At 41.7% G+C, this 26,972-nt stretch overlaps 1 protein-coding gene across 1 annotated transcript; it reads right to left on the bottom strand.

The window, feature by feature from the left end:
* Positions 1–239: 239 nt before the first annotated feature.
* Positions 240–26,972, bottom strand: LOC132990117 (monocarboxylate transporter 1-like). The gene is made up of 5 exons (XM_061058194.1): positions 26,804–26,972; positions 13,780–14,080; positions 5,927–6,070; positions 4,381–5,196; positions 240–3,587 (listed from the first exon to the last, which is right to left on the bottom strand). The coding sequence occupies exons 2-5, from the start codon at positions 13,994–13,996 to the stop codon at positions 3,298–3,300; spliced, it is 1,467 nt and encodes a 488-aa protein (XP_060914177.1). The 5' UTR covers positions 13,997–14,080; positions 26,804–26,972; the 3' UTR covers positions 240–3,297.

The following is a 26,972-nucleotide window of genomic DNA, read 5'->3' as shown; positions in this document are numbered from 1 at the left end:
TAAAAAAGTAGTGCTCCATTCCGGTTGTATTTGACTTTGAACAGTTTAATTTTTCTTCATGTTGTAAAACATACAATCAGGTTCTATATTTTATCTAACTGTCAACAAATCTCATGAAGGGAAAAAAGTCATTATTGTGTCTGTCTCTACTTTCTGACATTAAAACAGTTATTGAAAAGAAATGCTCTCTACTTTTCAAACTTTCAACACATTTCTCTTCAACATTTTAGAAATATAAAATTCTAGGGTTAAACGTTGTTTTTTTAAAAGCTAATGTTAATTAAAAACCTCCATTTATTTTCCCATAAGAGGAAATAAGGAAAGCTTGTTCAGGCAGAAGAGGGCAGAGATGTTTTCTGCTCCCTCTAAACACAAAAAAAACTTCCTCAAACCAGAGATGAATGTTGGCAGTGAAACCATCGATGCATATTTAATCGTTGAGTATCTGAAACTCAAACATTGTGAATCTGATATGAAAGAGTTTGTACAGTTTAGAGACGAACTGCACAGAGACACGAGTTGATGCTGCAGCGGCTGAATGAAATAACCAAACCTGGCTTCAGTTTAAACACACACACACACACACACACACACACACACACACACTTTCTCTCTCTCGCTCACACACGTTTTCGTTCATCCACATTACAAAGATTACTCGTTGTCAGATTGTCATTACACACTGAACTAAAATATAGATTTCTTTTAAATTACAAAGGTTTTGTTGATATAACTGTAAACTACAATGTGTTATTCACAATAAAAAAAAAAAACAACAACAACAACAACACTAGCGTACTGCAACTTCTCTAAGCACAAATCCTGTAAAAAGTTAGGATCGTGTGTGAACCAGAGTGAAATATTTCCTATGTTGGCAGGTTTGGCCGGTCAAAGCACACATGCACAAACACACGCAGCTAAGCTATCGGTCTGTTACAAACACAGCTTCTTATACACCTGCATGTGGTGTCACACAATACTGCGATTCCTGCTGGTGGCTCAGCAGGTCAGGAATCTGTGGGGGTGAGTTACCGTGTGATTATTATAATTTTTCTTCAAACCTGTCTTATCTTTATCAATACAAAGACACACAAAGAGCTGCTCTGTTTCGGGGGACTGGACACACACACACAAAGTGCACACATATTTATGTACAAGCGCAGCATTAACAGCACCTTCTAAACTGCTGGCATCGGGACCTTCAAGCTCGACGACCTCAGACCTCTGCTCAACTTTAAAACGTTCCTTCATTGGTTTCGGTACGTTCCTGTATCCTTGTGTTTTTGTTCGCATTGCTCATTTTTAAGTGCAGTCATAAACTAAAGGTTTCACTTTTTTTTTTCCTCTTCTGTCCATTTTTATTCTCATGTGTGGTGAACTTGTGCGTTTCTTTCTCCCTAAGTTTTCCTAATTTTCTCCAAAGTTTTCCTGATTTGTTTCTTTCCTCTCAGGCTGCTTCCTTATCATGATGAAATGTAGTCACTGAAAAGAGCTTTAGTTGTTTCATTAGTAGGTTAGTTACATGGGGGGGGGCTCAAACTCTCTTATGGATAGCGTATTCATGGTAGGTGGTCTGGCAGGATTGTGACAATTAGTATATCTCTCCCTCAGTTACAGAAAAGTGCGATGAATGATGTTCCATAAAAACAATGAAGTGCTCATTTTCATTTCCATGGGTTCTTCAGACACTAAGTGTTCAGATAAGCTCAGGTTGAGGTACAGCGGTTCAGGACAGGGCTGCCTGTTTCAGGTAATTCAAATGGGACTTCTCATCATCAATCTTTACAGGTTAGTTTGTTAACTAGTAAAACATGCCGGGCTAACGCTGACTGAATCATCCTAAAGAAACGAGCCATCTCCCAAATACACAAGAGAAGGAATTATACTATCTGCTAAGCTGGAAGAAAATGTTTAGTGTCCTTGCTCAGTCAGGAAAATGTAGAATCATAAGTGCTGTTGCGGCTAGCATTGATGCTAACTGGAGGCTTGCTTCAATTACATGCACCTGCAAAATTATATTTTAAAGAGTCATTATTACAGTTTTTGTTTTCTGTGCAATGTAGCACAAGGTTACATTAAAATGTTCTTTCTCAGCCCAGGAATTAAAAACATCTTCTGATGCTTTGAAAAATATTTATCGGCAGGTAATTGGATAGTGAGGCTGTCAAAGTTTTCAATACTTCAATACCACGTTTTCCAAAAATACAATCTCCATAAGCGAATACAGAGGGCGCTGTTTCAGTCCCAAAAATGTTGCCAATGTATTTCTGCCATGTAGACAGCGTGCAGGAGTCTGTCTGCATTTTTTGTTAATAAAAAAGAAGAAATTGCTTTACAGTGGCTCATTGGACTATTTTTTGTTGTTGCTGTGGTATCAATATTGTTGGATACTTTATTAGAAGATAAAAGTTTAAAAGTCTGGTATCATGATAACCTTATTGGATAGTTGAATTCATAGAACGAATGTGACAATGTGGCTCCATGATGGCTCTCCTGGTTGGACAGTGGCTGAGTCTTCACTGCAGTACCTGCTGCATCTCATCCCCCCCCCTCTCTTCTCATGGAGGTTTCTGTCTCTCTTCAGCTTTCTGCATCAACAAAGGCTGAAAAACGTCCACAAAATAATACTCAAGATGAAAAGTCCATGGGAGAATCTTAAGTCGGGGGCAGCCCTACTTCTCTCCTGCATAAAAACCTGTAACTTTCACTGACTCCACCCTCTTAATCTAGCGCGTGAACAGACAGATTTACTGCACAGACAGTAACATGAGTGTGTCCTTTAATCTCTCTCCAGCCTTTAAGGAGGTAAATCAAAGCATGTGAGTAGTAGTATGTGAGAGAACTTACAGTATCTCCTCATACTGTAACCAAAGAACTGCACTGTTGGACTCTGAGTGTGTGTTTCTGAGTGTGAAGGGCTGAACCTTAACGGCAGCTCAAGACCCTGAGAGTAAAGTCGTCATTAGTTTACTGGATTTTTTTTTACAGTCTTTCTGTCTTGTGCGTCGTTCAGTTCTTAATTTAATCGGCGTGTGTGCTCCACCAAAAGGCACGTCAAATACCAAAACCAGAGGTGTCATCACAGCGACAAAAAAAAAGCTGCTTGACGAGCCGTATGACGTCACGGCAGCAGGTCTCAGTTTCTATTGATCTGAGTAATTTCTATGGCTTCAGGGTTGTGAATGAGGTTGTTATGTCCCTATAAAGACAGCGTGTGGTTGTACTGAGTAACTGCATCTCTCGCGTGTGTGTTTCTGTTAGGTGTGTGCGTCCTTCGAGTTCATCTTCTTTCCTTTCCTACACAGTGTCCTCGTCCATCTTGGAGATTTCCGCCATCGTCACAGCGGCCGGTACATTGTTCTCCTCCCCGTCCTCGTTTGACTTTGACGGGGAGGGAGGTGCCAACATGGCGGTGCGCTCCTCCTTGGGCTCGTCCCTCTCTCTCCTCTCCTCCTCTTTCCTCTCTCGTTCCAGCAGGCGGTAGTTGATGCCCATCCCCACGAAGAGGACCACACTAGCGACAATGAGGATGATGCCGGAGGTGATGTAGGTGTAGTTGTAGTGGTTGTAGTAGTTATAGAAACTACCTGGAGGGAACAAAAGAGGAAAGAGATGACTCAGATGTATAATTTGAAAATTTAAATAACTCTTTGGATCATCAAACTTGACTTTCAGTTGTATAAAACTACATGGCAATGCTTTGAAGCTTCACTAGGAGAGGATGCTAACAGTACTCTCCCATGCTAACCTACTGATTGTCTGTTTTATGAAGCTTTAAAATAAGTCATTAAAAATATTAAAGAGGACATATTACCCCCCTCCTCCACCTTTTCAAACAGTCCCCCTGTGGTCTAAATGAAACATCTGTGCTGTGCTTTGGTCAAAATATAACATGAATCAAGCACCAGAGGAGGTTTGTGACCCTGTATAAACCAGCTCTCTCAGAACGCTCCGTTTTGGTGTGTGTGTCTCTTTAAATGCAATGAGCCGCCGCCCCCCCGAGTTTTCTCGGTAGACATCACTCCTTCACTAGCAAGACTAAAAATGTTTTGCTCTAGGCTGGAGGTGGAGTCCATGGGTGGAGGGTTTTTTTTTTTTTACCATAATCCCACTGTGACATCACAAGTTGAGCAGATTTGAAACGGAGCATTTTTCTCTGTGTTGTAAGACTTATGCAGACCACAAACAAAGGACTGGATGGGTTTATTTCACATGTTGTGGGTCAGTAGACTCTCAGGTTACTCAAAAATATGTTCAGAAACACTGTCAAGGTGGATTTTTCACAATATGTCCCCTTTAAAGAACTTAATTTAAACTATCCAGTTCTACAAAACAAAACTCATCCTTCTCTTCCCTGTGTGTTCATGCTGGATCTCTTACCTGTTAGCGGGGGTCCCAGCAGCACCGGCCCACACTCCACTATAGTGACCAGACCCACAGCTGAGGAGAACCTCTGAGCGCCCACCAGGTCCATCAGGGTCTCAAACAGCACCGCGCTCAGCCAGCCGAACGCGAACCCAAAGAAGATGGCGTAGATCACAAATCCCGTGTAGTCCACTGACAGCGGCGCCAGAACGTGACACACCCCGTTGTAAAGAACCGCAGCTGCGAAGAAGTACTGCACTCGGGGCCGGACCCACTTTGTGTTGGCTAGCATCCCCATGGAGGGCCGGGCGAACATGTCAACAAACGCCAACACTGACAGCAGGAAGGCCGCTTTGTCTTTGCTGATGCCCATACTTTTGGCGTAATTTGAGAGGAAGACGAGCGGAGCGAAGAGGCCGAAGAACATGATGACGTTTCCGCTCAGGTACAGCAGGAAGCCGCGGTGTTTGAACAGCGTCAGGTCGATGAAGGAGTTGATGGTCTGCAGGACCGTCTTCTTCTGCTGAGGCTGGACTGAATCTGCCGCCTTGACCTCGCCTGCCTCGGAGTCGGACTTGGGCGGTTGGGGTTTGGGTCCGATGGGGCGCATGAGCGAGCCGGCCACGCAGCAGTTCAGCAGCAGACCTCCGAGGATGAGGAAGCTGCCTCTCCATCCAAACTCATCGTACAGCCAGGAGTTCAGAGGAGCCAGCGTGGAGAGAAACACGGGGCTGCCGGCCATGGCGATGCCGTTGGCGATGGGCCGGCGATGGTAGAAATATTTACCGATCATGGTGAGGGCGGGATTCAGGTTGAATGCTAGTCCCAAACCTGGAGGGACACAGAGAGGGAGGAGAGACAAGTGAGCATTACATGAAGACAAAACGAGGGCAAATAAAAATGTTTTGTTCTTCAGCAACACAAACAGGTTAAAGAAAACATAAAGAAGTGTGATCTAAGGCCCCGTGATCACCTACTGTTTTTTCTGGGGAGAAAATTGCTGGCTGTGCACTGCAGAAGGCCGCTGTATGAACGTTACTTTTTACTGTATATTTTATATTTCAGATCGTTTATTTCCTGATCAGACACGGAGCGAGGAGGATGTGGGTAAAAGACACGATCTGTAGGCGTCAAAACTAAAGGGAATATCATACATTTGGAAAAAAGCGATTGTGATGTAAACAGCGCCTTCCTGAAAAGATTTTCAACTGGAGCATTCAGAGCGGCCGCACAAAAAAGGCAGTGCTCTCGGAAAAAAGACACTGGATTTTCTTTTTATCCAGGCGTACGATCTCTACTCGTTGAGAAAATTTGAAGAAAGACGCTGGAGCTCAGGAAAAATAAAACCCGCTTGGTGGACACCGGACCTTTAGCGAGTTATTCGTCATACTTGCACATGTTCTCTTTAGTGTGCACTTTTGCACATTCACTGCTCAAAATCTTTCAGATTTCTGCATCAACTGTACAGCTCTTTTGTTATGTAAATGTTTTGAGTTTTCTTTTTTATTTCACTGTATGTTTGACACATTAAGGATGATAAAAGGGTAAAAACAAAACTGACCTCCAATCACTCCTATGCAGAAGTAAAGCTGCTCCACAGTGTTGCAGAAGGAGGCAGCGACCAATCCCGTCCCCGACAGACAGCCGCCGGCGATGATGATCGGTCGGCTACCAAATTTGTTCACGAGGATGCTGCTGATCGGACCTGGAGAGCGAGAAGGGATGTGCGAGAAACAATGAATGTGTGATGCAATTTCAAACAAACAATCCTTTAAATTAGAGGGTCGGGTGTGTTCTGTGCACAGCTGTGCTAGTCGTCTGAGGAGCAGCTAGAGCAGGAACAGTCATCTTATGATACATCAATCTAAATATGAATAACTTGTAAGTTGATATACTGATATGTATGAAATGACATTAGTTGTCACCTGACCTGTAACCACCACCTGGTGACACGGAAAAGTCTTGTAAACTCACACCTGCTGCTAATAAAATGTAGCGCGAACCTGAGGAAGCCACTTTGTCCTTTCAATTAACAAATATTGAACCGAGTAACCAATAATAATAAATAAACAATGATCACTAAATGGACCAGTCGTTAATCATTGTTCAGGTGAAAATGTCAAACTTTATGATTAAGATTTCACTGACCAATTATTAAATCAATAAATTCAAAATAAAAATAATAATAATCAGTTGCAACCCCGTTTAAAAAACATTACAAAAGAAGGTAAACAAGCCGGCAACAGATGAAGAGTGGGATTAGCAGCACCTGTTTAATTTACTCTGTAATTACATCAGAACACCATTTCCACTGTGCACCAACAGGGGGTGCTGTGGTGGCAAAAATACACAAATGACCATGACCGATTGTGTAACAGCGCCCTGTTGCATGGATGTTACATGAGTGAAGAAAGGAGGAAAAGAGGAAAATGAAATGGGAGTTCAGAATGAAAGGGTAAGGAGGGGGGAGGGGGGAGGGAGTCAGGAAGGACAAGGTAAGGTAAAGTAAACATCACAGGGAGAGAGAGAGAGAGTGATGGACACCAGGAGATATAAGGAGAGGGTAAGGACAGAAGAGACGCAAGGACATTACAAGAGAGGAGAATAAACGAGGTGTGAATCTATGACACGTGGTAGAAGTGAAGAAAAGACAAGAAGGAGAAAAGGGGAGGAGAAGGTAAAAAGTGATAAAAGACAGTTAGACAGTTGGAAAGACCAGGTAGGGAAGAAGAAAAGAGGAGGAGAAAGATGAAGAGGAGAAGAAGATATCTGACATGATGAGAGACAACAAAAGAGGAGCAAGAGAAAAAAGACACAAGATGAAAGGAGAGGAGAAGAGAGGGAAGAGAAGGAGGAGACAGGAGGAGAAGATGGGAACAGCAGAGGGGAGAGGGGTCGAGTCGAGGCGTTCCACGTGCCTCCGTTTGCGTGCCAGCCTCTCTATGAATGAGCCTTCACATGGATGGAGGCTGACACTGGCTCTGCTCGACGGGAATACAAAGTAAAAGCCTGCAGCTTCTATACAGCAGCTCTGTCAGGAGACGAAACATTTTGCCCAGTCAGCAAATATTTTTTTCCATAATCCATTATTCAGGAGTATGTAAATAAATACTAAAAATCTGTTTAATATTTCTGTTTTAAGAATATCTTCACTGGTCAGACAATACATTCAAAGACAGCACCTTGGACTCTGTGTGCATTTATTCAGAGAGAGGACAGGGGAAAGAGTCAGAACCCCGGGAAAGGAGCCACAGGCCGGACCTTAACCTGGGCTGCCCGACTATGGCCCCCGCACATAGGGCACGCACACCAACCACTAGGCCATCGGTGCCCCAGCACCTTCGACTTCTTTAAGGGCTTGAAGGGAAGGACTGAAAAGGGATCTGATAAGTATTAGATGTCTGCAATCAAGAAATTTTGGCACAAGAATAATTAATCGCTTAAGCTAAAAACCTATAAAATATGACCTGAACTTCATATTTCTTTATACCTAAAACACCCCACAAGGAAGACAGTGACCAGTTGTTAGGTTACAGTCCAACCATTTTGATTTTGTTCATTAGTCTCATTATTCTACAGACACAAACACAACATAGAGAAGGGTTTTGGATTTGTTGGTCGACCTTATTTTTTGTACTTTTGAGTCGATCCAGGCTAGTGCTGTCCCCTGGGCTTTATGTCTTCTTTAAACTAGGCTAACTGTCTGTTCTGCTTTCAGCAAACCTGGATCCAGCGTCATATTTCACAAAAATATATGATCATTTTCTCCTATTAGGTTTCTAGATTGCATGTTACTAATATTCCTGTAGCAGTTAAGCTAAAGCTAAAGCTCCAGCTCGTTCATGAACACCTACGCACTTTATGATATTGATGATGACAAGTTTTAGGATGGTTTTGATGCTCTCAAGAACAGCTGCCAATGTTGTTGTTGATGAACATTTATTAACTTTATTAAAAAATCAGCACCTGTATGTCAGTTTGGACTTAAAGCTGTTCGCTTGCACTTACTGACGTTGTCTCCTCCGCTCTTGATCCTTGCTCGTGTTGTTCTTACTCTCTGAAGTTTGTCGTTTTGGATAAAAATGTCTGCTAACTGAATTGTAGAATTGTAGTTATTTGAGGTTCATTTGATTTATTTGTTTGTTATCAGATATTTTAAAATCTAAGCTCGCTCTCAACTTCACTTCAAGCCTTATCATATCCAAAATATACACATCCTAGTAATCCTTCCATTAACACGAGCAGTGAAAAGATCTTTAGCTGAAGTCTTTATTGCATATAACAGAAGGCAGAAAAACTAAGATACTATCTTGACACAGAGAGATGCACAAAAGGTGCGATTCATTCTACAGTACTGATGTGAGAGCCGGGGCTTTATACACACACAGCATGGACGTTTTGACCTTGAAACTTGGCAGCTGACCACAATGCCCGGGGGCGCCGAGTGCTCGAGCATTCACTCACGCACTCACGACATACCATATCTCTCTGGGACACCTAGTTTATGTGTTGTGTCTGTCACTGAGGGTCTGCCTGTCTTCAACAAAGCCCCCTAAGTCTAAGTGGGTTGCCATGTTGCAGTTGAACAAAGGACAAAAAGATGGGAGAGATTTCTGATGAATACTAATACTAATACTGTTGGAGCTGTGCAGTAAATAAACAAACCTGTACAAGGACAGGGGTGACTCTGCATCCATTCACTTAAATAAATCAGGAGTGACAGTCTTTGTTGCTGTTTGGCAAATCACAAAGAGGGCAGTGAGAAGTGTTCTCTCAGATATTATATAAACTATCTCTCTCCCCCTCCTCTCCCTCCTGCCTCATTTGCTCCCTTTCTCTCTTTTGACAGAAACAAAAACACTGAGAGGAGAAAAAGACAAGACCCGTCCTCAGCTCTGCACTGACGCAGCATCCACAAGTGAGAAAAAAAAAAAAAAAAACAACAGCGCGCGTCAGGAGTGAGCCCAGCTGTGACGAGCTTCTCTTCAGTCTAATTTTAGCAGAGACGCTTTTTTCTTTTCTTTCTTTCTCTGCAGGCCCAAAGTGTTCTAGTTCTTATTCTTTACAACAATCAATGCTCAGGTTTAGAAGTGTGTGAGTGAGGTGAGCAGCTGGTGATGAGTCACTCCTGCCAGAAGCAAAATAGGGACATGGGAAACAGCTGATTGGATTTAACCCAACAGTTAAATGCATCACAGTTTATCAGCAGTTGGGGCGAAACATCCCTCGCTCTGGACATTTTGGGATGGTTATCATGGGAACTTCAACAGATTGACATGCACGTTATTAGTGTTCTGCTAGTATGAAAAGCATGAAAGCATGTGGTTTCAGACACAGCCATAGTGATGGAGAGCTTGGCTAAGGATAAACCAGGACCTCTGAAGCTCAGAAATGCATTTTTTTATATCTTATTAGTTGAATTTGTTTCTCTCATTCCAAGTGGCTAATGTAACATTAGCCTCTGGGCGTGTAAACTGATATTCTGGGGCTTCTGATGGACTGTTCTTACATCTTATATTGTGCTTTTCAAGTCTTGTAACCATTTTACACTTCATCTAAAAGCATTCACTCGCCGCTGGCTATTCCACTCAGCAGCAATTTGGGGATCTTGCCCAAGGACACTTCAACATGTCAGCAGAAATCTTGAGAGTTTATATATTGGAGCCAAGATGTTGTCTTCACTAAACTGGTCACTGTTTTATGGTCCCGTAAGAAACTTGAGATGCAGGAATGGAGTTTGAATGAGAAGCGACTATGAGCTGAACTCTTAAATCAGATATCCACACATGAGTGCTAACACTTCCTAAAAAGCAGATCAAAAGCATAACCTTCAGTAGACTGTAGCTGATGGGTTCTAGTATTGCATTTCAGCTCGTGTTTGCTCGCAACCAAAGTAAGCTAAATGTCTTCAATCACATTTCTAAAACAATAAAAACAGACCGCTGCTGAAAAATGAAAGCTAGCCCCCTTTCCTTCAAATTCTACATTTATTTGGAAATATCTGTTTGAATAAATTATTAATTAGGATATCAATGAAAAGAAAAGGCCTCGTACAAGTTGTATTGATTGCAAAGCACTTGAACACTAAGCTTCTAAACCCACTGAATGTGTGTCTATACTGCACAATGAAGAGACCACTTTGACAACATTTAACAGAACTGTGAACCCTTTTTAAAAACTGCATACTTATATCAATGTCCAGTGATTTAGAGCACTTATTACATTACACAAGCTGGTGTTCACTCATGCAAAACTCTCTCTCACACACACAGTGACACACCATTCTTTCTCCAGGCTCTTTCACCTCCCACACAACAGTGTGTCCGATATCACCCACTCAGTGAGACTCGGACCAGTGTGAACATGAAGCGACAAAAGGCTTTTATCCAACATAAACTCCTGGAGATGGAGGAATTAACAAGTTAAGAAACATGTCTGTGTTTGTAATTAAATCCACACCTCTAAAGTCACAAGGATTAGGAAAATTAAGAGCAAGGGAGCCACATTTCAGAAACAATCCTCTCGTTTTAAATATTCCCGTGCTCTTAAAGCCAGTGGGATTTATAGCAGCATCTTTCAGTGAGGAGTCTGATTTCAACCAACCGATATAAGCTCTTCTTAATCTGCCCTCCAAGATTACAGGAGAACCTACAGTGGTGGGAACTTAAAGTTGGTGCGGCAAAGTTGGTTGTCTCTCAACTGGAAGGCCGGGGGGTTCGATCCTCGGCTCCTGCAGCAACATGTCCGATGTGTCCTTTGGCAAGACACTTAACAACAAGTTGCTCCCGCTGCTTCGTTGGTGGTGTATAAGTGTTTGTGAATGGGATTAGCTGGACACTTTACATAGCAACTTCTTCCATTCATATATCTTGTTGCATCTTGTTTCACACCTAAAAACTAATAAACACTCCCAAGAGGAGGGGAAATGAGACTTGTTGCACATATCACATCCTTCCTGTAGAACATCCTGTGCATCTTTAACTGGTTCACAGTATAAGTCAGCTGTCACCGACGTCCTCTAACAAGAATAAAATGAAAACGTGTCTGAGGGATTGTGGAGGGTCTGTGTTTGTACGTGCGTTGCCCCATGTGCAACAAGCGAGTAATACAGTTATGGTGATTTATGCGTCTGTTAAGCCAATAAGTCCTCGCTCCTACTGCAGCGTGAGCAGCCATGAGGATATTATTACCTGATGGTCTTAGCAAGTTCTGAAATAAGAAATAGAAACATTTGTAAATATTAGGGGCGGGGGGGAACTACTCAAACATCTGGCTTCTGTTATGCAATTTCTCTCCTCCTCCTCCTCCCCTCTGTTCCTCCCTCAGCAGTTTTCTTCCGTAAACGCTAAAAACCTGCTGAGTAAGGCTGTGTGCTGGCACGCAGAACTAAAGATGACGAAGCGTAAGTGGAAGGAGAAGAGCTTTTTTCAGATTTTAAGTGCCAGACAGAGAGTTTAACAGATGATGTGCTTTTTTGCACGTAGGAAGCGATGATTGAAAACACTGAGGGAAGAAAGAGAGCGTGTTTGAATGAGGAGAGAGCTCTCTTTGTGTGTTGACACAGAAAAAGAGAAACCCGATATGAAACTTAACCTCATCTCAATCTGGATCTGTCTCTTTCTTTAATCCTGCTCTTACTTGTAAATAGACGGTGTGTTGTTGCAGTAGTACAGATAAACCAGCTACTTCAATTGATTTTAAAAGGCACACATAGTTATTTAGGTCAAGCAGCACAGCAGACACCCTGTGTAAGCTTGAGATCCTCTCTGAAGGCCTGGGAGTGGATCCCCCCACTTAGTTCCTGGCTGAAATACGTAGCCAGAACAGCTGGCTTTGTACAACGCTACTACTGTAGCTGGGGTGTGTTCATGCCTTCAGCTTCATCGTACTGTAAAAGCTGTGATATTAATGAATAAGTCATTACTGTTGGTGTGGTTTCCCTTGGGCTTAACCAGCAGTTTTAGTTTGGAAAATAAGAAAGAAATCGTGGGCATGTTTTCATATCTCTAGCTTCCCATTTAGCACTAAGTGTTATACAAGCTGTGACTGAAGCGGAGAGATGAAGAACTGATTATGTAAGTGAGGAGAGAAAGAGAACATAGGCAGAGAAAGAAAAGGCTGTTTGCTTTCTCTTCAGTGAAGGATAAACTGTAGTGAGAGATAAGGCAAACACCAGAACGACCTTCCTGTTTTATCCACCAGCCCTTTTAACACTTCCTGTTCAACATGCCACTGTTATGCCTCACCGTTTATGTAAATGTCATGGAGGAGAAAGGGTTGATGAAGTTTCTTTAACTCACTTTAGTCTAATACAATAAGTTGCTATCAAGCACATCATGCTGCCACTTTTGTGTTGTTCAGTGCAAACCAATACTACCAGTTTTCCCATTTCCATAACTTACTGCAATAATATTCTTTCTGATATCACCATCAGTAGTCATGGCTCCTCCCAGAGTCTCTATTCAGAATCTTTCTAGCCTCTAAGGGAGCTAACAAGTTCACATCCAGTGAGCTCTAACAAGAGCGCTTTTACACTTTAAAGGGCTGCTTACAACCGCTTTAAACAAAGAGTTTAATCTACACAGAGCTCTTCAATATTCACATGGTTTCCTCTCGAATGTACCAAAGGAATTTAACCAGAACCTTTGAATTTTCCGAGGTTTAACTTACCAAGAATCTTATGATATTCCTAGGGTTTCATATACTGCGGGTCCTTTTATATTCCAATGGATTAATCTACTGAGAAGTCTTTTAGAAATCTAACAGTTTCATCTGGAACCCACCCAGCAGGGTTTTAAAAATAGCCCTTTCTGATGGTTTCACCTTTAATAACCCCCTGTCCTCTGAGGGCTTTTTGAAGAGAGGTTACACGTGGTTGATTGCTCTACAACCAGAATTATTTGGCTGAGTTTCTGTGCTCTTTTTGTTATTATAAGAGCTGAACGGGACAATACAACTCCTCTTGTTTTGAATGTAACCACTAGAAGTCATGTGAAATCTGATTTTTTTTTATTTGTTTGCTTTGTTATGCTGTCAGCATGCATACCCGTTTTTTCATGCCATGCCTCAACCACTGCTGCAAGTCAGCATGACGTGTCATGTGCTGCCTGATGGGACAAACTTAAGTCTAGCAGACACATCCAATCCGCTCAGGTCAGCGGTTTGCCAGTCAGGTTTTTGGTCATCATCCAACGGGGACGACAACACACCTCTAAGACTGTCCAAACAAATCAGAGATTACTTACTGAGGTTTAGAAATCCGTAACCGCACAAGGTTGGATTAACTGCTGATGAAAGGGTTGAAAGGAAAAGCCTATGCCTGCCACGTGTAGTGTTAAATAAAGTTTATTATTTATTTCAACGGAGTAGGAACATTAAAAACACTGTAAATAAACACACACACACAGTACTCACCTCCAGCGTACATGACAGCCAGCATGATGGAGGAGATCCAGGACACCTGACTGGGAGTGGCATTGAAGATGACCTCTATCTCCTTGAAGAAGACTGTGATGGATTTGGGGAAAGCGTAGGAGAAACCGATGGAGATGAAGGCTCCAACTACCACCGCCCAGCCCCAGCCACCTTCGGGAGGAGTATACCCCACAGGCCCACCTAATGCTGGAGGCATGTCTGCTCACTAGGAGGATGAAGACGAAGAAGGAGGATATGGAGGACAGCTGATTTCAAAGAGGATATGCACTGGAATCAAAACCTGCAGGTGGAACAGAGCAGAGAGAAACGGTTACAATCAACTCATTTTTAGCACTTCGACTTCAACCTTATTGTCCCCGAGGGAAAATGTGTTTTGCTACCAGGGGAAACCATGAAACGTCATGACAATACAATTCATCTTTATGTCTAATCAGCTTAGAATCACGAGACACTAAAATCTGTGAATCCTACTCATTTAGAAGCTGAAGCATACAGATGACGCTTAAAAAACTGCCTTTAACAGTTAATCAAATATCAAAACAGCTGCCGATTTACTTTCTGCAACCGTTTGAGCTTTACCTCTACTTACTATAAAAAAGCTGACGTAATTTCCCTCCAAAAATGAAGGTGCAATTCCCTGTAACTGTGCTAGGAAACCAAATAACTGCTGGTGTTAACGTGTACCCAAAACAACACAATGAACCAGTTCCTCAAGGCAAAACCATAAAAGACTACCTTGCATTTTTTTCCACTAAACATTTAATGTTTGCAGAAAAAAGAATTTGGTTCAAACTGCGTGCAAAAATAGCAAACAGCCCCTGCAGAGTACCAACTCATCCAGTGACTGAGCCGGCTCGACCTCATCTCACATCCAGCTCCTGCACGCAAGCTGGGAAGCAAACTGTTCCACATCTAATGCTGAACGTACAACAGCATTTGATTAAATATTTCAGTGACACACAGACACATTTACAGTCATCAAAGCAGCTGGAAGCCCCTGGGCTTGTTTAATGAATGCATCCATCTAAATGTCCTCTTTTCCATTCAGGCTGCATAAAGCAGAGCTATTTATGGCCGACTCTCACATCACTCCAGCCACTGTTTGGGACAGTTACCTTAAATGGACTCCTGGATACAGATACACAAACCATGCAGGCGCTTCACATCAAATATGCATGTGTATCTGAAGAGAAGCCGAGTAGTCCTCGCCGTTAAGACAGAGAGGAAAATAAATCATGTGTGAGAGTAGAGTTGGAGATTTTGGAGGGTTTTCTTTTAGAGTCAGTTTTTGCAACGCCATCCTGAACTTATCACAAATAGACAATTCAGTGATTAATGAACAGCCAGGTGTCATGCTGCCCTACATGGCATTAAGCCTGGACCATGCTGTAAACAACCATGCTCCTGCAATCATTACACCCAGTCAGCTTGTTATAGTAACTGGTTTATTCAGATCTGTGATCACACTGCTCTGGCTGCAGAGAGCTTTAACTTCATTTTTGGCTACCACAAGTATTTCCTGTCTCTTCACCACAAAGAACATTGTTCTTTGTGGTGAAGTGAATGTTCAACCAATTACAACGACTGACAACAACACATGACACATATGATACATAGAGCCTGACGGATATGGGATTTCTGATGCAAATACTGATTTTAGTGGGCAAAATGTCCAGATAACCAATATTGCAGCTGAGGTTATAAGAAATTAGATCCTACAAGAAATGCACACCAATTAAAGTTATCCAAAAGTTACACAAAAGGCTACATTTGTAGACAGACAACCTTAAAGCCTTATTATATTTCCTTTATCAGTCACCACACTACCATAAATACAGCATGACATGGTTGATTCGTTATCTCTGATCTTTCAGTTACTTCCTTCCAGGCAGTTTCAGTTCATGTCGAAACACTTTCAAAATCATTTACAGACTTAGACATAGACTGCAGTGGCTGCAACGTAAAGGTTTCAGAGCCTGATTGAGGAACATCAACAAAGTGTTTGTTGGTGCAATCGACTGGCTTAGATTGTTAGTTCAAGTGTCTGATAAACTACACTAAGCCCTCAGTTAATTTGGAGGATTAAGAACCAGTTCTGAACTGGTTTGTGTATCTATACCAGGGAATTCACTGTTGAACAATTTTTTCAATCATTGATTCAAATTTAGCAATAAATCTGCGTCCTGGAGAGCCTGAAGAAGTCTCTGTAGAGCAAAAACACGTGGCACATTTTCTCTCATGGGAATGGCAGATGGGTTGAATTGTTGCAACACAAACTGAAATGGATCTGTGCAATGAGCATTTGCCACAATTCTTAGAGGACAGCCTCTGAATGAACTGTCCAGTTATACTTGCATTATTAAAGACCGATCCAGGGGGTAAACAGAAGTTGACTAGCCGACATTATTGCGGTGGCATCTCCCTTTATCTGCTGCACGTTTGAATGCGAGCAGTTCCGAGGTGAAAATGTCCTTTTTTTTTTACATTACTCTCTAAGTGGCTTTACATTTTAAAACAATGTAAAGGGCTTCAGGAAGAACCTGTGGAGTTTTAGAGTTTACCAACTGTCGGGAAAAACTTTAACTTTGTGAAAAAACAGGGAGTGAACCTAAAACACTGTATGAGAGCGGACACCTCACACACATTCACAGGCCGTGCAGAGCACTGAGATATTCTTCAGAGTGGGATTGAGACAGTAATATATTTCTGTCCTCTCTGATCTGTAAGTGGAGTTTAGTCTCCTATCTCCAGATGATTAATGAGTAGGGGTGTAACGGTACACAAAAATTTTGGTTCAGTACGGTTCCAAGTTTTGAAGCTTCGGTTCGGTACATTTTCGGTACAGTAAAGGGACCTGATGCAACACTTTTTTTTCTTTATTAGGAACATTTAGAATTTCCCTTTCACACGTTGGGCTAAGTGCAGCATCGACAGTTCAGACTTGTACACCTGCTCAGGTTACTCTTTAATAACATTTTAAATTAAACATTATAAAAAAAATAAAAAATAAACTTATGCTGCTTCCTTCAACCAAAAGAGTCTCCAATAAATAAAAGATATGAATGAAATAAAGCATTTTAGAATGAAATGAAGTAATTAATATAGCCTATATGTAAAAGTCTTTCTTTTAAATTACACTTCCACCTTTTAGTTTATGAAGGCAACAGTTTTTTGAATGCCCTTTGAGCACATAATAAACCTAATCACATCTGGGACAGTTTCATCTCAGAACTATTAATATTTCCCTCTGTCTATATAAGAACTTTAACAGCATTTGTGATGGCTTTGGCCCGTTCAGAATTACTAGCAAAAGGCTGTCTGTTGGGGAGGGAGGGTGTTCATTCTATCATGCTGCAGGTTATGCTCCCCTCCCCTTTCACGCAGCAGCGCTGTTGGACCGGGATCATCGCTGAAAATTAAAACAAAACTTAAGAGTCAGTCCGTAAAAAGAACTCCATCCCGGTTATATGCAACTTTCCAAACCGACAGGGCTCGAGGAACTAGTAATCTGCACAGTTTGCACACTTTATGTTTGGACTTTGAAGTTACTAACTAAAAGCTCTGTCCCATACCAGCAGCCGCAACCTTCCTTCACACTGAGGTGTGCTTCTGGTTTGCGGTCCGTGTGGGAACACAGATTAAAGAACTTCTGTTCCGCGCGTACTCGGATCGGTCCACGTGCGGACCGGACCGAAGGCCCTGTACCGAAACGGTCCGGTCCGAGTACATGTACCTTTATACCCCTATTAATGAGATAATCTCGTATCACGTTCCTGTATTAGCGAGCATATTTCAGGTAAGAGCTGCATGTAATCACCACAGATCATCTGCAGTAGCAGCGGTCGAAGGAATTTGAACCTTTTGTACAGGTAGAAGTGCTCTCTTTCCTCATTCCTACCAATTGTTAATCTTCCATTACAGAGAAGGGCCTTTTTATCTTTTGATTTACGAGGCCAGTAATCCAGGTCAATAGACGTCTGACAAAAGTCAACAAGAGCCGACCTGTAAAACAGGCACACTGTGACTAACAAACAATCACCGTTATGACGTCAGGAATCAAACTGACAGCTCACACAGTAATGCCCACGAGTATTCAGGAACTTCACACGTCATCCGCACTCATCTCACTGTTGGTGTCAGTTTCAGAAAACTCTTTTGAGCCGCTGAACAGCTGACCGTCTCACAACAACCTCCACTTGAACCCCCAAACAGACGTCAAATAAACTCGACTTTGAGTTGGCCAGTGTTCAGTTGATGTTTGATTAATCTTGTCCAGTAAATGACAGCGTGCACAAGAGCTGCAACGATACATTTAAGTCACCGGATAAAAGAAAAAAAGACTGAAGCGAGTGCTGCACTGGGTTAAAAATGTAGAGAATAGGGGACAGAAGTCAAATGACTGTCCTGTCCTGATTACAAACAAAGTTAATTGTGAAGAAAGGCAATCTAAACTGAAAGTCTGAGGCACTCTGATGCAGTATAAAAATCTTTTATTAACAGACTTGTTAATAAAGAGTTTAGTTTGAGCTTTTTCTAAAACATCAGAAAAGCAACTGTCCACCATTGAAGTGTAAGAGGGTGGTGATTATATCCACACTACAGAGAGTGAATTATGTGTAACTACAGGTCATCCAGCGGCCAGAGAGTGATACTTGGAAACACTCGCTGGGCCTCTCAAGTTACTCTCAAGAGTTGTTTGCCATATTCCACCATTCCATGAGCTCAATGCCACACAGACATGCATACTCTCACATGCTTGTGCAAACACTCATTCATTTCTCTCTCCACCTCTCACTAAACCTTTCATCTGTTCCTCTCCAGATACAATTTAAGAATAGATTATAAAAATAAATGTAATCCAAACTTTCCATATAACTTCTACTGAAAAACACACATCCTGAAGTTAGTGAGTCAACTCTACACCAGAAGTTTGCTCATCACAGGGTCCTGACCTCGCCTGCAGAGCGACCTTCCTGTCGCTGAGGAGGAATGTGATGACTACAGGAGTAATGCTTAAACCAGCCTTTCCTTTAGTTATGATATTAACCAATCACAAAAAGGAGCATTGACTACAATAACAAAACAGGCTTAGAAAGTGGTACTTTCAAGATTTAAGTCGCTTCTCAATGCCTCATAACTACCACTATGAATCAGGTTTTAAAAACACAGTAAGGTTTCATTGTTAATCATGCAAAAGACACATCCAGCAAGATCGAGTCACGTAAATGAAGCAGTTTGTCATCTTTGAAGACATAGGGTGTTGCTGGCAAAAAGTTCAGGAACCTTCTATTTGGAGCCTCAAAATGTAGGCAAAATGTAAACATTACTGTAATTTCTGATCTAGTTTTCAGATATGAATAACCACCATTTGATCGGACAACGTCCACTTCAGAAAGCTTTTTGTCATATTTTTCAAAGCCAAATTTGAAAGACTCATCAGAAATCAGTACAACTATAGGACATGAAGAAACTGGCCCACGTCCAACTGTGTTCCTTGAAAGTGAATTCACTTAAGACTTAAATGGCACTTAACAGATTGTTTATTAACAGAGAAAGGAAAACATTATACAAGACAAAAACCTGCAGATGGACTGAGCAAATTGCTGAGGGCTGAATTATTCATCCAGTTGTCTGAAGCTAATTCAAACCCAGACAAATAAAAACTACTCCTACCAAACCCCCTTTCGTTTTCACTCGACTCCTGACACCTCTTATAGCTCTGACTCCTTTCTCTCTTTCCACTCTGACTTTATCCACGTGTTCCAGCCATGTTAAGGCCTATATGATATAAATATACATGCTGGGCTGGGGGTCATCCAGAACCTTATTTATATACAGTATGTAACTCTTAACTCTAAACCAGCTGCTAATTGCTTGTATTTCCCTCTTGTACACGTGCTGACTAGAGTTTCCATCCTGCGCTGACAGCTTAGACAGAGTTTCAGAGTCTTTTTAACTTCATGCTTACCTAAGCAAGGCAGAGGAGAGTGACAGGGCAGAGAGGGACCAGGGAGGGTGTTTTCATTGTAGTTGAGGTTTTACTGCTGTAGTGTTTCCACTTCTTTCAGTTGCATGCTCTAGTTCTCCCCATGTAGTTAAACTTTTATGTATGCTGAAAGATGATTTAAGTTGTTCTACAGAAAAATGATATGTAACCGTTGGGCAATGACTTCAACATTTCAGATCGTAATCAGGCAAATTCTTGAGTCTCATTTCATCAAATTCCAGGACTTCCCATTTCCCTTTGTGAAACATAATAGCATAACTGTATACCTTTGCACTTTTGGTTGCACAGAATAAGACGATCTAAGAGGTTACTGGAATTGATTTGCTCTTATTATGAAGTTTTGTTTTTACACAAAAGGATTCACATGAAAAAGAATCGTTAACTGCAATTTAAGTTTAGTGATAATGTCCACAGCAGACTGGGGATCATCATAAAAGGGAAAATAAAATGGAAAAAGTGAAACTATCATTAAGTTGCTCTTTAACAAGATTATAAACAGCTAAATTGTCCATTAACCAACAGGGATTCAAACAAAATTCATAAGAACATGCAACATCCTTGCTCTAATTTCCTTATTCCAGTTTAACTCAATTTGATCTGCATCTAATCATGTCTGGAACTGACTCAGGATGGAAGAGAGTTGATTATGAACTACTTGGAAACAGAGAGGCTATCGAAGGCAAAAACTGGCATGCACAAAGCAACCTCCTCAGCAAAGCTTTGAGGGGGATGTATGCGACCATAACATATGTTTTTTCTAAGTGATGTACAGTAAACAAGATTATTGGATTCTTCCAAACAATCATCAAAGAGGTCACAATGATATGTGTATATATATATTTTCCCAGACTGAGGTCCTAAACTGAATAAAACAACCCCGTGATTGCCCAAGAAATGTAGTCTGAGTTTTTATTTCTTATCAGTTATGATCAAACGTGTAATATGGCTCTATGCTGAAAAGCAACTAAAATGCTGCTGCTGTAGTTTTATGTTTTCTTTATGGATTAAAACCCGATGACGATGCAGATATTTGACCTTTGAGATTTAGTCTTTCAGCAGAAGTAGCCCTGCTCAAGTAGAAATCATTTTGACACGGTTCTTTTTCATAAAAAGTGTACTGGAAAAATTAAAATTGTTTATTATTTCATAACTTTAGTTTAAGCTTGATACGCTCGATAGTTACTGCAGACAGCTGCTTTCCAGCCAAGAAACAGCTGCAAGCTGGAAACAGGAAGCGTTTGTCGATCTCTGAAAACAAGGGGTGATTGTTTAAAAAATATCTGAGTGATAACTCTGCTGCTTTTTTAAATAAGAAATGTTTATGTGCTGCATGAGAACGCTTAGCTTGATAGGCTTTTCAACGGTAACTAATAAGGGTAGGATTTAGTTAAAGCTACATAACTGTATTAATAAATGTCTCGGCTAGAAGCTCATGTACAACTGGAAGCATGGAGCATGGCATGGGCTTGAAACTTTATTTGACGATTTATATGTGACACACACACACACAGACACACACAGAAAGGACCCACTTCAGCCGTTAAAATGGAAAATAGACAGAGGGGCAATATAATGTGTAGTTTAATGCCTGGCTTTAATGGAAAGCAGGATTCCCCACTGGGAATGGATTTAAGTTTCCACCTCCCCTGAGCTCCCACCGCTCTGTGCTGGAGCTCAGTTAGGTGTCCTGTGTCTGTGCCAGTGTGTGCTTGTGTGTATATGTGTGTTTGTGTGAGTGGGTACCAGCAAAGCAGGACAACTCCTGGAGGAGTTATCAATGAGGCCATTCATTATGAAGTAACAAACACTCCTTTTAATTCTGGAGTTACCTGAAAAATCCTTTAAACCGTTGATTTCAAACCTTTTTGCCCTGAAGAACTTCCCACAGTCCAGTCAGATTACTTCACAATAACTCCAAAGTATCAGGATCATCTAGGTTCATAGAAAAATATACTTTATTAAAGTGAATATTGGTCAGATACCACTGACTATTAGCTTCTGTAAAATCCAGATTATAAGACTCACCAGTATATAAATGTTGTCTGTTTTAGGGGGTCTCCCAGAGAGACAGAAAAAAGTTTTAACTGTCTTCCTGCGTGATGACTTCCATTGTGTTCAGCAAAGTCCAAAACGTGTCGTGCAGTAGCTCCAGCTTGCAATACAAAATGAAAGGTGGGAATTTTCAATCGCATCAGGTGGAGTGCAGTTGGTGATGTTGGTTAATCTATTATTTTAGGTTAATGAATCAAACTTTTAATGCACTTTTTGTATCGTATAAAAGGTCATTTTGCTCTCTTAGGGTGGTTTCACACTCGGGCCCCGAGCCCGGATCAGAGTACGCTTGACCTGAAAGTCCAGTTCATTTGATCAGTTCAAACTCAAACGTACCTTACTCATGTACCATGCCCGAGTCCGCTTGAAGAGGTGGTTTCAGGCAAGATTTATGTGTACTCGAGTACAGTCTGCGGGAGATGTGAACGCAACGGTGCTCAAACAACGGCTCCTGTCACTTCAGAAAACCATCATATCCACACAGCACGGGCTCATTTCATCACCTGAGCTGCACGGTAGATGTGGAAGTAGGAAGAGGGCCGTTGTTGGTGAAATAACAATAACATCCACAGTTAGCGCCATGTGGTTGCCATGGCTGCTTCTTATGCTTCTTGCTACAAGTGTCAGCAGTAGTAAATTTTACAACTAATGCAAATGTGCCAGAGCCTTAAACTGTAGTTACTGTATGGTTTCTGGATTAACTAACTAATCCAACTATAAGAGGGTTCAACTGCAGGATAATTACAGCCACCACAACGACTCAAGATGCTTTGTCTGCGTCCGTCTGTCTGGTCTGTTTGTTTTTCCAAATTCTCCAAAAGTGGTGCTCATAAAAGACGGGAAATTACAGCCACGCTTTGAAATACAGTGATGAGTGAGAGGAAGGAAGAAAGGAAGGAAGGGGTTAGCGAGGGAAATGATTATTCTTTTCATGAAAGAGTGTAATTTGACAGAGTCATCATGACTGTGTAAAATTACACAGTCATGATGACTCTGTAAAATTACACAGTCATATACCTCAAACTAAACTTCTATACAGTCAAATAAAGAAAAGCCATAGAGAAAGATTAGAAAACATGACAACACCTGTTTTCACCCTGAATTATTTACCATTGGGTTGCACACCTCAAAAAGACCATTTGTGCAAATGTAAGTCCTACTTCTAAGCATGATTTGTTCTCAACACTTTAACGGCTGTGTCATACTTGCTAGCTTAGCACTAATGACCTCTTAAACCTCACAGGCATGATGCGGCCCCATACATCCTTCTCTCACACACACTACGGTAATCCCGATTGCACGCACGGCCATACATCCTCACCTGCTCAAACATGTGCTCGGCCATAAAAATCAGGTACTCAAACATGCAAAAAAAAACACTCAGAGAGCTGGCTCAGAGCCACTGACGTGCACTGATTTAATGTTAAATTTGTCTTCTTTTTCGGGCAAAATAGTTTCTTATACTCAAACCAGAGTATGCCATCCCATTTTCCCAGACGTGGACATGCCCCTCGATAAAACAGATGTTTCAGTCGACTCTACTTTTAAAGATCTTCCCTTGGTTTTCTTAAAAACCAAACTTTGGGCGCCTTTTGGTGTGGTTGCATGTGGAGGGAAAGGGTCCAGATGTAGGCCCTCCTCTTGAGGCATTTGCAACAGCTTTGGATGGAGGATTAATACTTTTTGATTTTGGTTATAGAAGTCTTGTTTTCATTGAGGAGATTGTTGTTAATGCCAAATGCCTTATCTTTTTCCATGTCAATATATTACTTTGCATTTAAGCAGCTTGTTGGCTTGTTTGATTTGACTAATTGTCCACTACTTCACTTCTACAGTTATGTTAGTTTTGCATCCATGTTCATGTTGTGCAGCCCTCACAACATGCATCATGTACACAACTACTTGTCATAAATGTGAATAACGAGCTCCAAATGGAGGCAACTATAATCTGTAAAATGTTGAAATGTGGCTAAACTTTTCAGATTTAAAGGGCTATGAATAAAAGAAAGAATGAATGAAGGCTGGCAGAGATAAACATCTTCAGGCTCCTCGCATCTGGTTCTACTTGTGGCTTTCGTTCTTAATCATTACCACCTCCTTTCACACACTCACACACACAGTAAAAAAAGAGAACAGCAACACACCACTTACATGTCTCCACTCATTTACTGTCCCTCCCTCAAAGCCAAAATTCCTCATAATGAGCTATATCACTAACCACCTTTCTGCTTACGCACCTCCAATGTCAAAACACACAATGTGATCTGAATCTTCACTAATAAAGCTGATACTCCAAGCATAAAACCTAGGCAACATGTATTCAGAATTAGCCACACAGTAACTATAGGAAGGTGACAAGTCAACATCAGTCGAGTGACACTTGTGTCAAGAAGCATCCAAACTTTCCCTGGCATAACTTCATCAGAAACAAGTCATGACAATAAAGATTACACACAACAATAAATGTTGCAAAATGGCGTACTACAAAGTACATTTTCTGTCAACAGCTAACCAAACCAGAGTAAGAGAACTTGCGCAAGAAAACGGGATAGATTCATTTTGATGCAGCACCACCCTAACGATCCAATTTCCCCAAAACAGAAATGTGTCGGTAAGACAGAAATTTGCCCCATTTTAAACGCATATTCTGTTATGTAACTCACCAACATCTCAGACGCTACAGAAAATAAAAAGGTATGAAAACTGCTCTGCCATCTACACATAAAGTTTTACTGACCCCCAGAGGGAACTATTCAACTATCAGTCCTCCAGAGAGAGTTCAAAGTCCAGAGGACAACACCTCTGAGGCCAATCCACTTACTACACGACAGCTACTTCACACTTTTATCTCAGCTGCTTTATAATGAGCAATCTTAATCTGCATTTTTGTGTTCTTAAATGTTTAAAAAGGTGTACATAATGTATTTTTATAATTGCACTCATTATTCTATTATTATTTCATTTTAATTCATCACTTGATTACTTTCTTTCCTTCACACTGGCTGCTGTAACAAGTACATTTCCCCGACAGTGGCAGTAGCTCTAAAGTTCATCACCATGCTCTAACCAAAGTGAAACAGAGCAGGCTGGATGCATGAAGCCAGGTCCTGCGCTTGTCTTTCTTTACGTCACCCTGCCAGATGGAAAATGACATCGCAATCACTCACTTAATGCACCACCATTAGAGAATATCACCCTGGTCAGTCATATTAATAGATAACAAGCTGCCCTGGCTGTTTTTGGGACAATAGGGGGGGGGGGGGGGGGGGGGGGGGGGGGGGTTGCATGCCAGGGAGCTGGCATGGGATCTTTCCAATGAGCCCTGGCCAAGGGGCTTGAATTGGGTAGGGAGCGTTTGAACATTTTCCTGCTAATACCCAGCAACTCATGGATTGTCCCTTACAATATTTTGTCAGAAAAAATATAAAGCACTTTCAATATGTAGAAGTTACTTTATCTGTCACTATTAACAGAGACTCAAGGCTGCAACAGTGTTCATTAACTTCCCTGATAAACCTGAGAGTGATACAGAGTTACACCAGGCTACATTTGAGGCTACAGAGGTTTGAGGTCTTATACATAAAACTAGGATTCCTGTGGTCATGGAAACAATTTGACATTTAAAAAAATGTGTTTTCCAGATCTGGTGGTGATCTGAAAAAGTCACACATGTCCAAAATGAATCAAAAAATAAATAAAGATATTTCATCTGCCTTTTTGGAATTTATAAAACCATAAAATGAATCCCACCCATATGTGGGCAAAATCTCAGGGTAGAAGATTATGAGTTAGGTCTTAAGCAGTGATGCAACAGTAACACATTCCCTTAATATATTTGTTTTTTTTTAAACAATCTGCAGGGAAATAAGACTTTTCACTCTGTTATTGAGAGACAAGCTTCACACACACCAAGACACAAACTGGACGGGTTAGGGAGAAATGTCAGAGTGAGGGGGGCTTGCACAAGGACTGATTCAACGGGCAGCTGGGGGGTTTGATGCCTGGCTCAAGGGAACTTCGGCAGTACTCTCATACTTGGTCCGTATGGCTTTCTCATTTTATCTGTGTTATAATGAACTTCTCAGGGATCAAAAAGTCTGAATAACAGCAGCTTGAATCTTGCAAGAACTTCAACTTCATGCAGGATGCGCCAATCAGTTATTCATTTACTAAATAATCGATTAATTGTGTGTTTACCTTTTGATAAATACATTTTAACCACTAATGTGTGCGCAAAACACACCAGAATACAGGAATTTTATTGTTTGATGTACAAAATTGCCTGCTGGCGGGCCCCCCAACAAAGCTATGACCCCCCTCAGTATTGAAAACCAAACCTACGCCCTTGGCTCTGACCCTCACAGACTGAAACTCATCCAGCTCTGTGCAGAATAGATAACACATTAGAGGCCTCGGTCGGTCAAATGCGCTGCTGCGCTAAGTGTAAATCAAAGGTCGGTGCTGGGGGATCTCCTCATCTCTCCTCTGTGTGTGTGTGTGTGTGTGTGTGTGTGTGTGTGTGTGTGTGTGTGTGTGTGTGTGTGTGTGTGTGTGTGTATAAGCTGTCCGGGGTTCTGGCTCCGTGCCGACCCCACTCGCTGTGTGTCCCCCCGGGCGGCAGGCTGTCAAACACGGCAGCAGCGGCCGGTCGGATGCGGGCAGGCTGCAGCCTCACGTGTATGTAAAAATAGCGCGAACATCACGCCACGCTCAATGAAAACAACGTCAGTTTAAAATTGCCCTATAAAAGCCGTTAATTTAATCATGTGTCGTAATAACACACGACACATGATGAAAGGGGAACTAGCTAATTAACAACTTAGCCGCTCTAACGGTTAAAGTTGAGACGAGACAAGATTTAAAAAAAAAAAAAAAAACAGCCGTTTAATTTCAACAGCAGCTCTTTGTTTCGACGGTTGGGCCACCGTGAACTCGTCCACTCACCGAGGTTTCTCTGGGAGGTTCGGCTCCGTCCGGTAGAGGTTCGGTTCGGCGTGTGTGTGTTAGGGGGTCGTCCGGGGGTGTCCTTGTTCTTCACGATGTGCTACACGTAGATCCACCAGCGCGGCTCAGGGTACCACACAGACTGGACAACTTCTGGGATGGTGATGAT

Source organism: Labrus mixtus, chromosome 15 (assembly GCF_963584025.1).
Source record: "Labrus mixtus chromosome 15, fLabMix1.1, whole genome shotgun sequence".
Classification (NCBI taxonomy): Eukaryota; Metazoa; Chordata; class Actinopteri; order Labriformes; family Labridae; genus Labrus; species Labrus mixtus.
The sequence above is the reverse complement of the archived record's forward strand: the minus strand, read 5'-3'. Positions and strand labels throughout refer to the sequence as shown.

Excerpts from the sequence above, each read along its gene's own strand:
- LOC132990117 (XM_061058194.1), bottom strand. The coding sequence starts at position 13,996 with ATGCCTCCAGCATTAGGTGGGCCTGTGGGGTATACTCCTCCCGAAGGT. Across the intron at positions 6,071-13,779 it reads GGCTGTCATGTACGCTGGAG|GTCCGATCAGCAGCATCCTC; the intron begins GTGAGTACTGTG and ends CTCGCTCTCCAG. Across the intron at positions 3,588-4,380 it reads GCTGGGACCCCCGCTAACAG|GTAGTTTCTATAACTACTAC; the intron begins GTAAGAGATCCA and ends TGTTCCCTCCAG.